Genomic DNA, 13,784 nt, shown 5'->3' with positions numbered 1-13,784 from the left:
ACATGCCATAAAATAAAAAGTTCTTAACTCATTAACACATGTATCTTATTTCTGTATCTGTATAAAACATACACATGAAGAAAAATATTACTAGAGATCGTTTACAAGAACTATTCTATGCCAGGTTTTCACCAAACCGTTTCTAAATATACCTTAGTGTTTTATAGCTTACAGAACAAGTGGAATATTTTTGCCCAGAGCAGTAATCTGACATACCAGACCATGTATGTATATAATAGTAATTTATAAAATGTAACATTTGCATTTTTCTTGCTGATATAAAGACATTCTAATTGAAATCTACTCCTTCAAATTTACTTTCAAGTATTATTTTAATTTTATCTTTTTATTTCTTTTTAAATGTAAATATATTTTAACTTCATACACAAAGCTGTGCTCTAGACATGATGATTTGTTAATTATGTGATACATTTTTGGCACATGGAAACCAAACTTTTTATCATCATAAGTTTTGAGTTCTGTGAAAATTATCCTGAATTCATCTTCAGATTTGTAACAGAATCTTTAAATGTAGTTTAACAGTAATGGTGGGGAATCCAGATTCTGTTTAAGTCTGAATTGCTTAAACTGGAAATAATATTGGCCATGAGAAGAATAGCATTATATAACAAATGTACAGAAAAAGTTAGTTTCTGGACATAGGAAATTTGCTTTTGCTGAAATGTCTTTTTCTTTTCATTAAGATAATTTGATTGGGATGATGAAATAATATTATCCACTGCTTATAACATTGAAGATATTCATTTATTTACAGTTACACAGCTCTTCTACAGAGTTTAAAGTTGCTGTATTTAAACATTGTCATGAGGAAAAAAAAAAGAAAGTCCTCAGATTTATGTACAAGGTGCATAGAGTGCACACTACCATCAGGAATAAGAAGGCTATCGTGATTGCTTGGCTGATCAAGAATGTATTACGGTTAAGATTTTTGTTGTACCTTCTGAAAGTATGATCTGGAGGGTAGTAAGGCAATACTGCTGAGATGTGGGGATTGAGTGTGTGTTGATATCAGTGTAGGCTGGATTCCCGCTATGCTGTTCTGTAGCGTAATGTCTTCTGAAAGAAAATTGCGTTTCCTATATTTATTTAAATCCATCATAGGAAAGAAGACAAGTTGTATAGGATGACATGCATTATGCTCTGTGGAAACACTTTGTATGCCTTTTGACAACTGTGCTCCTTATCTCATGTGTTTTTTGAGGATCTTCTGTTAAGAAAACTTCAGAAATAGAATATTTTAAACTTTCTCTATACACCATCTATTGTGAAGCAGTTGAAGCCAAGAGACCTCATTATGTTCTCAAAGTCATTTGCAGACATGGGAATGTGACCTAGGTTTCTGAATGCTGTAATTCATAAAGTCTTTGAAAATAAGAATCAAAACAAAGTACTGTAAAGGTGAGTGGGGGAAACTAGTAAAGTGATGAATGCTGTATTTAATTTCTACAATATTCTTCTGCTTTGTAAACTCCCATGGAATTTCATATAAACTCTGTGGAGTCAGTTCTTATTTGCACCATGTGTCTTTTGCAAGAGTCATTTATTATTTAATTTGTTTATTCTAAGACAATAGGTTGATAAACATGTCTGCTGAAAACATATACCTTTCATTTAACTGTTAAACATATTTTTTACTTGTTCAAGTTCTGTCTTGTCAGAGGTTCTTCTTGTTAGAACCTTTCTTTCAGAAACAGTGAGTCACAAATCATTTGTGTATCAAAGAATTTTATACTATAGGAGCATCAATAAATACACGTAAGTTTTGGCACAATTTTTCATTCCAGTTTTTTTTTTTTAATGTTTCTGGGAGTTAGACCCCCTCTGCAGACAGGGAAAGCTCTGCATTCAAAAAGAGTGTTCTTACTCTTACCTTACAGATTTAAGCATACTTTGATTTATTATATATAAAAAGGTTATTTGTTTCTATTTATTTGTGCTGAATGTTATCACTCAAGTTTAGGTTTTATGTCAATGATGTATTAGTGAGTACAGGAAGAAGGGAGGTTGATTCTACTGACAGACAATCAATAAGACTGTACACAAATAATAAAATTGCTTGTCTTATCTTCTTTGTGCTCAGAAGGTTGTGGGCATAGAATAAGATCTTGACCATCAGAAGCTGAGTTCATTTGTTCAGGCTTGCTTCCAGGATCCAGCTTGTCCTTGTGGACAATTCTTTATGCAAAATTTTTCTAACTTGCAAAGCAGTGTGTTTATAGGTAGGAATCATCTAAAGGGACCATTGCACACATACATTGAATTACTGAGATAATGCAGTACCTTAAAATAAAGTGATTAATAACAAAATATTAAAATAATAAAATGATTGACTGTGTTGATATTGTATTCTTTAATTTCTTAGAAAATGATATTTTATAGCAAACGAAAACAGATCAGATAATATAATTAAAAAATGTTCGTATTATATAACGTAGAAATTTACAGTATATTGAAGTATGTTTATTGTATGTATAATGTGTACACATCCATTGCTCCTATTGTCCAAGTCTCTACTGGAATGGTAAGACAAGGTTTATGATTATTATGATCTGTTTTTATTTTCAGATTGAAAATCTACAAGAGCAACTTAGGGACAAAGACAAACAACTAACTAATCTAAAGGACAGAGTGAAGTCATTGCAGACAGATTCTAGTAACACAGACACAGCACTAGCCACCTTAGAAGAAGCTCTGTCTGAAAAGGTAATGTGTTCTTATGCAACAGCACATTATGTGCTACTCCTGCAGGTGCAGCATGTCCAAAAAATGTCTTTTTAAGTTGGTCTGGCACCTGTAACAATGCCTATGGGCATTGTCAGGCAAGCAGGTAGGTTCTGTTCTGGCATGATGGGCAAGGATTGATTCCTGACTGGTGATGTGAAACAGGATTCTGAGATACCAAAGGATATCCTTTTAAATGGGGATAATGTCCCAGGACACCATACAATTTTTCCTTTCTAGATGGGGGAGTGGTTGTTCCCTGCATAAACTGAGACACAGACACCTGGCTTTGATAGAAGGGAGGAGAGTATGGGGTATTTTGATGGCTTTGTGATCTTGATTATCCTGTTATTTTGCCTGGTAAATAGAGCCAAACTAAAGAGCCATGAAATTATATTATGAAGCTCTTTTAAAAGAAGTTTCACTGTTTTTGAAAGTACTCAGATTGAGATTTAAAGTCTGAACTAGAAAATAGGGCTTCTAACTCTTCATGAAAGGTAGATTTTCTCAAGTGTCTCTCTCCAGTTTTCTTTCTCATTGCAGGATTAGATAGCTTGGATGTGCTACAGATGTGTGAAACTAAAAAAAAAAAAATTCCCTTAGTGGTCTGTAATCTTTTTATTTCTCAGACACTATTTCTGATATCACTTCTTCTCTTGTTGGGAATCAGAAATGAACCAACACAACTTTAAGCATTTTTGAGTACACCATAGAATTCACCTGAAAAATGTACTCTTCCAGTTTCTTACACATAGGCTTAGAGGACTCTGCATTTCAACATTAGAATATGCAGAAATGCTATCAGCTCCCTTGATGATTTTACAAGAAACTTTTCAAAGAATATCTCAGCTCTTGCGCTGGTCCAATGCAGCTCAAGAGGCTGCTTTCATGAGCTGATATTTATAAAGTTGGTCCTACTGTAGCAGCATAGAGAAGATAAGCAATTGAGTATGCCTGATAATAGAGCTATATGCTATGGCAATTCAGTTCCTGCTTCTGTGATAAAGTGCAAATAGATTAGACCTGTGAGGTCCTAGATTAGTGCATAGGAAAGCTGGCCAATGCAAATAAGACTGAAACAAGAACACATTGTTGGGATTTCTGTAAGCTAGTTGTTAATCAAATAAAACATGGTGCATTAGGGCCTTTTAACACATGTTTTTGACATTCAGCTTTATGCAGCTGACAAGCAAATTAGTCTTCTTTTGTGATTGACTCAGGAAAAATGTATACTATTTTATTAATAAAATGAAATAAGTGCATGTTTAATTTGTTTTAGCAGAAAAAAAAAATAGTGTACCATAGCTCAGAATTTTCTCTACGAAACAGTGGTATTGTGCTCAGTATACCTCTTGTAGTTTCCACAGAAATAAATAGGAGGCATTACTTTCAGAGCGATCTATGTGTGTGAAGGCATTTCTGTATGAAATCCTGCCAGGTGGGGGTCAGAGAGATTTCACTGTTGGGTTGCATGAAGCCTAGATTCATTCTCCCTGTAGTTACGTGCATCTCTGTGTGTGAAAGTTGGTACTGCCTTGGAAACAATGAGACAGAGCCAGACGTTTTTCAGTTTTGGCTTCATATTTTTTATTTATTTTTTCCTAAGGTATGTCCTCACTGTATTTTTCTTTCTGAGTAAAACTAATAAGGCTCAAATGGGGAAGTCTTTGTTGTTTTATGTGAAGATTTTCACAGTAATGTTAATTCTCTAAGCAGGTGTGTTCATCTAGCTAACACTTGTGAGTGGAGTTCCTTTTGTCAGGAGAGTACTGGATATAGAAGGAAAGCAGCAGCATGATTCCAGCTTTGTGCTATGGTTTTCCTCAGGAATTCAGCAGCACATAATAACTGTTACATTATTCTTATTACAAGATTGGCTAGTACAGTCCTGATTGTCTTCCGATATTGAAGAGATTCCAAACATTTACATTAACTACTTAGTAGAGATCTTAATCCGATTGTTTAAAAACTTCTAGTAATATATAACATTATAAAACACTGTGTGATGTACTTTTTTCATTCCAAGTATTGGTGAAAGAAAGAACTGATAGCCAATATTACATAACTGGAAGGAAAAACAATTATTTGGAACATAAATGTTTGAATTAGTTCTACAAGGGAAACCAGTATAGAGCGCAAGTTGCACCTAGATCTAGTTTCATGTCCAGAAACAGATTAGCCATTTAGCAAGTATCTATTCTGTTTATACTCCATGTCTGCTTTCGATATTTGATCTTAAAACTTATGCTACATAGTAAGATCATAATCAGTCGTTGACTATTTAGACATAACAAAAAAGGAAGTTTATTTTTGAACATTTGAAATAAGAATATAGAACTATAAAAAATGAAATTGAACTTGAAAGTCTAACATGCTTAATTGCAAATACAGTGGAGTCTATAGTTAGACTTCAAATAGGTGACAAATATTAGAAATTCCAAATAAATTAACATCCCTTTGAGAAGCTGAATGTTTCTGTTTCCTGAATTGGCATTTAAATATTATCCCATTAAATCCAAATTTATTTCAATGTAACAAAGTTTTAAATCAGTAATTTAAAATTATATATTTTTTTATTCAGTTTAGAGATCGACAGAAAGCAGAATGAAGCAGAAAGGGACAGATAGAGAAAGCTTCTCAACCTTGTAAAAACGCTATGTGTGTTTCCAGTTTTCTGGTGGTTTGGTCCTTAGCAATTCAATGTGAAAGGAGGAACAGACTAGTATCTGGCTAGTATTTGCATCATTCAAGTATTTGTAGAATGTGAATTGAGACAGAAGTCTTCTATTGACTTGACTTTAATATCATTAACTTTAATCATCCTCTGAAGGCATTTCTGAAGGCTGGTTTTTCTAATTGCTTCTTAATGTAAAGGAATTTTATTACACTTTTTCTTAAGATGATACTCAACTTTTGCATTTTGCTATTCTTTCCCTTGTTAGGAAAGAATAATAGAACGCTTGAAGGAGCAAAGGGAGCGAGATGACAGAGAAAGACTTGAAGAAATTGAATCTTATAAAAAAGAAAACAAAGACTTGAAGGAGAAAGTTAATGCTTTACAAGCTGAACTGACAGAAAAAGAGGTCAGTCTTCACAATAAAACCTATATTCTTCTATGGTGATGAAAGAAAGTGCATTAGGATTACTCTTGTATCATTTAAGCTACTGAAATTCTGCCATTTCAGTGGTCAGTTTCTGAACTGCTATTTTCTTAGGCATTCTTCATAGTCCTCACTTCTGTGTGTAAAATATTGCTTCAGTGCTTGCATAGATGTGTATTGTCTTCTCTACGTTTTCCTCTCCATAAGCTTCCAGAAGGCTCAGATATTCCACTGTTGCTCCAGTTTTCACTTGTCAATCAGATCAATAGACTTCAAAATATTTGTACCTCCAGTATATGTCAATTAGCCTGTATTATGGATGTTTCTGTGTTTCACTATATGCCAGCTCCTGTGGTTCTGTCAGTTGTATTTCAAAATACTGTCTTTTGCTGTAAATGCTTATCTTTGTGTCAACGCTTTTTGGGGAAGTGGGGGGGTACAGCATCAAAGTGATTTCTAAGTTGGCAATAAGGTTAGTGTCCTGCTGGTGACTAGGAATTAACTTTTTGCTCTTGGTCATTTTTCAGTCTAGTTTAATCGATCTCAAAGAACATGCATCTTCATTGGCATCAGCAGGGCTGAAAAGAGACTCCAAACTTAAGTCTTTAGAAATAGCCATAGAACAAAAGAAAGAAGAGTGTAGTAAGTTGGAAGCACAGTTGAAAAAGGTAAGTTTCATCTTAAAAACAAACAAAATTCAGCTGTAATCAGGAAAACAAAAACAAAAACACCTAAAGCTACAAAACCTCTCATTTTGGATTGATTAACTAACTTACTCTTCCAGAGTAATTCTAAATCTATCCATACTGTTTGCTGATGCTTGCATAAAGTACTTCTAATATTTTTCTTAAGAGACTTTTACCAAAGCCACTAGAAACCTCCAAAATTATGTTGAGTACGTCTGTGAGGGAATTCTGAGAATCTGTGGCAAATTAATGAACAGGGAACAGGATGTTGGAGGAAAAGCAGAAGGACATAGAGAAGTTATCAGGCCAGTAATTTGTATGTGATTGAATTTATACCTTGATTAGAAGTAAATGGAAATGCTTATAGCATAAGAAATAATTAAAGCAGCACTTTTTAATGAAATAAGTCTGCTTCTAAGATGGAAATTCCAGTTAGATTTTGTTTCCGCATTCTTTGGCTTTGTTGATGAATGCTTGTTTGTGATAATTAAAAGCAATAATACAAAGCTTACTGCAGCTATCAGTTCATTATTTCAAACCAGGTAGCGGAAGCATCCAGTTAAAGGAAAACATACAAATGCTGTATTTTATAATGTGGTTTTATTTAAATTTATGCATTAACTTATGTGTTACAATGTTTTTTGCTTAAAGGATTTGCAAGTTTGTTTATGCCATTTCTACCACATGTTGTTTCTTTGTTTATTTTTTATTTTTTTTCTGTGTCATTTGATAATGTCGGCTCTCAGTGTTCAAATGCCAATGTTAGGATGTGTTTGATGGGCTTAGGCAATATGTTTGCCTTCTGCAATTTGTGAGTAAGTGTGGAGCAAACATTAATTTCTGATGTTTCATTTTCTAGAAAAGTGTTCATTTATTCTACGAATGCTTACGTTATTTGGGTAATATTCTGATTTTTTTGTTTGTTTTTTAACCCAGGTTGCGTAGTACTGCTCTTTAAGCAGGATTTTGGTACAAGATTATTGAAGGGTTTTCATTATCTGTGAAGAAGTTCTAGCAAAGTGTGAAAAAGGATACTAGAATGTAAATCTGAGAATTCTATTCTTTTAATATGTTTTTGAATATCTGCAGTTAGGTGCCCGTGTTATACTGGCTGTGGAGATGAACAGGGAGAATGTGTTCAAAGAAACATACAAAAGCTTTTAGTTAAACACAACTACTTTATAAGTTGCATAGTTTAAAAGTGCAATTGATACTTGAATTAGAATATGGAAATAAGCTGTTTTCATGCAAGTCCTACTTTTTAATTTTCTTTTGTTAGAAAATGTATGTGTTTACATTGTACTTCACTATAAATTATACTTCATTACAATCTAAAGTATCTTACTGGTCTGCAATTAGAAAAACAACAAATGAACAAACAAACAAACAAAACCCTAAAGCATAGATCACTTAGAAATAAAAATACTCTGGAAGAACCTGAGATCCTTAGTCAATCTTTTATGGCTGTAGATCATGTGGTCATGGAAAAATAAGCACTTATAAAAGTCGGATAGAGTCTAGGATGTCTTTCATATAGAAAAGGGAGTATGTTCTTTGTGTATAAATACAAAGGATTATTAAACGAGAGTTGAAAACATAATAGCTTTATTATATCATAAATAAAGCATAAAACCCCTATGGAAATTCACCCAATGTTTGTAGAAGAGCAGGTATTTCCACAATAAAATGTAGTAACAACCTTCTCTGTGGGCATGTTTAGTTGAATAGAAACAGTGACTGTTAATACTAGTAGACTCCAAACAGTAATTTTCAGCTCACATTTTCACCAATAAAATACTTTATGTTCAAACCTGTAAATATCTTGTGTTAAAAGTAATTGGTCCCTAGAATTCACCATGTTTTCACTTTTTAGAAAACTAACCGAAACTGAAAACTGGGTTATTCTTGCCTATGTCTGACTTAGAATAGGAGGGAGCGTCAGCATACTTTGGAGTAAATTAACCTACATGCCTTGTAATTGTGCTTATTTATGAACATTGAACACTAGGGAAGCTGGGAGCATAGTCTATAGATTCTTTTCAGGTGACGCAAGATTGTTAGTTTGCAAAACTTGACTGCAGCTTCAGATTCCTTTCTCTAGTATGATATAGAGAAGGCACCTTTCAATATGATTTTTTAAAATGATCAGAGTTAAATTTTGATTTATATGTTTTACCAAGTTTTATTAATAAGTGTGAATATAATGTGCTTAACTCTTAACTGCTAGAATTTACATTTTTCCATGAGCGCTGATGGTAATAATTGCTATGCCCAAAAGAAGGGCATAGTTGTTCATACTTGTGTAAGGGACAAGTATGAACACAATCTGATTTTGTTTGTTTCTCTCTCCTTTTTTATCCCTCCTTTCCTTTTTAGTAATAAATTTGCTTTTTTAATTGAATCTCATCAAATACAAATAATTTTTATTTTTTACTCAACTGAATTGTTTGCTTTTCAGTAAGAAAACAGTATTAATTTTCAAGAGTAGATGTGTTTGAAGTAATAAATAAGGTGTTCATAATGAGTAATTATTCAAATGACCATGCAATATTTTGGTGCACAAAATAGTGTTTAAAGCATTAGCAATGTGTATTAAACAATTTGTGACAAAGATGAAGGACTGAAATTCAGGAAATTTTAAAAAAATCGTAATATAAAAAACAGAGGAATATACAATACTTTCTGTGCCAAAATTCCACAGATGACTTCTTGACTTACGTTGTGTTGCTATTAGTGAAAGAGCAGCAGGAATTAACTTACTAGGTAGCTAAGTATTTTATATGTCTGTGTGTCCATATATATATATAATGTGTACATGTGTATATATATATATATTTACATATAATCTTATTATCCACTTCAGAATTTCCTCCTTTCGTTTGTCATTATCTTAAATTTAATTGCTTACTGACATATTTGCAGTTGCTAAAGGACTTTTTGCCAAGCCCTACTGTTGAAAAGTCATTCTGCATAGAAAATTCAGTATTGTGTTAAATAAAGAAAAGTAATAAATATAATGATAAAATTTAATTAATCATTTATTATTACTATCTTTGAAGCTTTGGTGATAAATTGAAGCCACAGCCAAAAGCACTTCTCATGATTCATTGCTTGAGAGCAGCACTTAATGTATCATCAAAAGTGAACACCTTTCTTTATTTCATGGGTTATTTAACCTGAGAAAGGGAAAGTAACACAAACCTTAAATTTCTTACTCCAGCTATTCTTTTTTAGGAGCCAAAGTCAACATTTATGGTTCCCCAGTGCCTCTCACTTTCACCAAGGAATGTTTAGAATCTTAAATTTCTACTTTTCTATTACAAGGTCTTCTGTGCAAATGCACTGGTTTTGTTGAGCTAATGCTATTTTCCTGGATCTTTCCTTCTTTTCCTGTCTGTGCTTCACTCCCTTCCAACTTTGCAATGTAGCAAGCTGAACAGTTGTTCAATCAGATGTACAATCCTGTAAGTTCTTTTTAAGATGTCCTCTGTAACATACAAAGCATGAGGATCCATTACCTTACTGTGTTGTGCTCTTCTTCTGTGAAGCCTTGCAGAATACTTACGATGGTCACTATGCTATATCTGCTATATCTAAATAAATGAGCTTTGTGGACTTCAAGGCCATTTTAAAATATGTAATATATTAAAAAATGCATATGATATTTCTTAAAAACCCAAACATCCTAGCCTTTAGGTCCTCAACTTCTGTATTAGAGAAGCATGCAGATAACTGTTTTATTTGGTTTTCTTTGCTTTTTACTTTCTCCTTCTGGAGTACTTTATTGGATCCTTCAAACTTAAGCCATTTCTAATTTATCAGGTTCACCTTAATGACTGAGTTGATTAGGCAAACAGTAATGTCTAGGAAGTAACATTATTTTTAAAATATTATGGCTGAAATAGTTTTTACTACAGTTCTACTCTTGTAAGACTGTGCATTCGGTGTATGCAATTAAGAATATAGATATGTATTTAACCCAAGAAATTGCTGAAATATATGATGATGAACACAAGCAGCAGTGCTTGACAAGCAAAATAATATTACTTTGGCTTGCTTAGCATTATTATTCTTGCTAAAGCCTGATTTAGTTGCTCAGTATCTGTTCTTTTGACTTCATGGTATTCCTTTTTTCTGTTTGATAAAGAGCAGTAACAAAATATTTTCTTCGTAGAGAGCACATTCTCTTTTTTGTTTGTGACTATTAATGTGAGCATCACAGGACAGAAATAATGATGTAACTGGTTTGCAGTAGCAATTTACAAGAAAATTACAAGAAATTACAAGTAGTAATCCTATTTGGAATGATCATATATTTGGGATGGTATACATATGAGAACTTTATTTTTAGCTTGTTAAATGATGTGATAATATGCATTAGGAAAGATATTACCTTCACTGAAGTCAGTAGGAATATTGCTGTTAATGTTGGGGGACTGGGATCCCAGCTTTGGAGTCCGCTGTGGCTAAATTTTGTAAGGTATAACCATGCAATAGATATGCCATGGCTTATGTACAGAGGAGTCCCACAAAATAGGCCATATTTACTCTTGCAATTATCATCTGTGTTTTGAATCCAGTCATTAATCGACTGTAAGTAGTATAACACCTTATATTATCTCCTCTACCACCCAGCACACTGCCATGATGTTCAAACCTTTTCCCTTTGGGAGACAGAACCCTTCTTTTATGTATCATGGTTAACTTTTTTCGTATTTATGTTCCTGTTCAAATCACTAGCACTCTTGTGCATGTCTTTTCTGACTGAAGTCTACTTTGTGTTATTCTCTTGATTTGCAAGTACTTTCCAGTTGTTATTTCAGTATCTGTTACTCCTCTGTATGGAAATTTTGTTACTTCCTAGTCTATTTGTGTGTGAGATTCCAAAGTCAGCCAGTTTTCTTTTCTTTCTTTTGTCCTGCTTCTCCTTTTCCTTTAGAATTAGAGGACAAATTTAGGATATCCTTGAAGCTGGTTTCCCTCAATAACCTTTTCTTGTGTCTCTCCTAAATTCTTATTTATATGTAGTAGCCTAACAGTGTAAGTAATAATGATCCATTTCTCCCTTACAAGCACCCAGAATTTCCAAATAAAGTTGTGACTTCACTGAAGTCAATGGTAACATTTTCTTTGAAATCAAAGTCCAATATTTCATCTCCCCCCCCCCTTTTTTTTTTTTTAAATGGCATTTGTGCCAGTTCCTGAAATTTGCTTTTATTACTGCAATTCATTATGATTCTTATTTTAACAGAATGCTTCCTTGCTGTTTCTGTTTTAATGCTCGATTGCTTAAATATGTCAGAGAAATATCAGTCAGTCGATCTCTGTTAATTCATGCAGTAATAACACTGCTTGCTAAGTTGGTGAAGATGCAGAAAAGGTGCAAATCCTGCTTACTGTATGCTGTATTCACCAGTGTGAACAGGCCGTGGAAAAAATTTTGGTGAATGTTCTTTCGTGGCTTTTTTGAAAAATCGATTATAATAAAATACATAATTGTTTTTGTCCTGTAGTGAAAATAAGATGACGTACATTGTCTAGGGTCCTGATGAACTTTCCTCTCAGAAGTAGAGACTTATTTTTCCATATGCTTCATGAGAACAATATCAGATCAAAATTTTAAGTACATGTAGAATCTGCTTTAAACGAGTCCTGAAGTTGAATATAAAAATGGTCAAATTTTAAGCAGAGTAAAAAAAAAAAAAAAAAAAAAAAAAAAAGTTGAAAACAATGATAGTAATTAATTTTAGTTAATTACTGAAAGAAAGAAAATTTGAAGGATCTGACAAAGTAATTTCTTGCACGTAAATGGTTTCATTAATTTTTTTATTTAATACTTGGTTTCTGTGTATGCCTGTGTCTGACTATTTAAAATGAAATGCAATATCTATCCATCCATTTCTGTTACGCAGAATAATGCATGTGTGGTTGTACCATAAAATTTTAACATGCCAAGTAATTCATGTTACGTGTTTGTGACAAACTGTTATGGTGTTTCTGTAGGAAATTTGCTGCTTACATACAGAACTGTTTCTTTACTTTACAAATATTTGATAACTGTAATAATTAGTGAAGTTGTTAGTGATAACTTATTTTTATCAACTTGATAAAAATAATATACAACACAGTCACAATGCTGACAAACAAAACACCTTAAACTAAGCGTGCTAATTTGAAACTCAGGATTGCACTTCCTATGCTTAACCTGGATGCCAGCAGCATGATTGTTTGCAGACACAGATAAAGAGATCAACTACTTTGCTGCTGAAAGTTACTCATGATACCAATTACTCTTACTCATAAACACAACGGTAAGAGGTGGACATTTAGAGGGTGCTTTAAGCACCAGTGAAAGCAAAACAATTGAAAATATTTCTGCAACTTAATATTTATTTCCTTAGCACATTATTATGCAAGAGTTAACAGGTCAATATAATAGGTATCTTTACCAGTTTTCATTTTAGCTATGAGCTATGCAGTTGGCAATTTGTTCATTACATTTTGGAGCTGTTGTATGACAGGCATGCTGTGTCACAGTTGAACATTTGACACTTTTGCATTGGTGACATTATCATGTTTTTGCCTAATTATATACTTTCATCATTGAAAGTGCTGTGGGGCAATGAAAATTTATTTAAAATAAAAAAGTGAAAAGAGAGGCATTTCTATTTATTCTATATTGCCTCTTGGAGCAAGGATTGGCTGGAGGCACATGAGGGAAAAAGTCGGGCTGCTGCTGTCTGTTCCTGTATGCTAAAGTGAAGAAAGGAAAAGCTAGAGGCAGAAAGGTGGATGTTCTGCGTGTTTATGAAATGATGGACCTGGGGCCATCAAATAAGAGAATGATTCATTGAAAGAAACACAAAGAGTAAGCATAAAATAAGCCAAAGTTCATTATTAAAGCAGGAGTATATATGAAGGTAGAAAAGAAGCTGTGGCACTCACCTGAACAGTAAAATTGAAATACTGTATGGATGTTACCTTGAAATGATCTCTGTATTAAGAAACTCCTAAATCTTCACAGAATTCAGGGCTGGAGTGTGTATTGTTATACCAAACAGAACATTTGAAGGGCAAGGCCAGTAAGTTTCGTAGGAGTCTTGTGTTTTTCTGTTGACATATTTTGTTAACTAATTCTGAATAAGAATCTTACAGTGAGATTAAAATGTAAAATCTTTCTCTTATTATCCTCATGCTTAAATGATATGTTACATGCAAAACTCCTAAGCTTTTTCCCACTATTTTCATTTTTTTT

At 33.2% G+C, this 13,784-nt stretch overlaps 1 protein-coding gene across 15 annotated transcripts in view; it reads left to right on the top strand.

Annotated features, from left to right (window-relative positions):
* The window catches only part of ERC2 (ELKS/RAB6-interacting/CAST family member 2), a 369,824-nt gene that overhangs the window by 117,027 nt on the left and 239,013 nt on the right, over positions 1 to 13,784 (top strand). For 8 of the 15 annotated variants that reach the window (XR_001557961.2, XR_001557959.2, XR_001557963.2 and 5 more), the window contains 4 exons: positions 2,587 to 2,724; positions 5,685 to 5,825; positions 6,371 to 6,511; positions 9,958 to 9,993. Coding sequence is in view for 2 of the 15 variants with exons in the window: in XM_032447283.1 (XP_032303174.1) it covers positions 2,587 to 2,724; positions 5,685 to 5,825; positions 6,371 to 6,511; positions 9,958 to 9,993 (456 nt within the window). In the remaining 13 variants the exon portion in view is untranslated. The remainder of the gene's footprint in view (positions 1 to 2,586; positions 2,725 to 5,684; positions 5,826 to 6,370; positions 6,512 to 9,957; positions 9,994 to 13,784) is intronic. The other 7 variants (XR_001557967.2, XR_004308817.1, XR_001557966.2 and 4 more) reach the window with 2 other exon arrangements.

This window comes from Coturnix japonica, chromosome 12, assembly GCF_001577835.2.
Source record: "Coturnix japonica isolate 7356 chromosome 12, Coturnix japonica 2.1, whole genome shotgun sequence".
NCBI lineage: Eukaryota > Metazoa > Chordata > Aves > Galliformes > Phasianidae > Coturnix > Coturnix japonica.
This window is presented reverse-complemented; position numbering and strand designations above follow the sequence as displayed.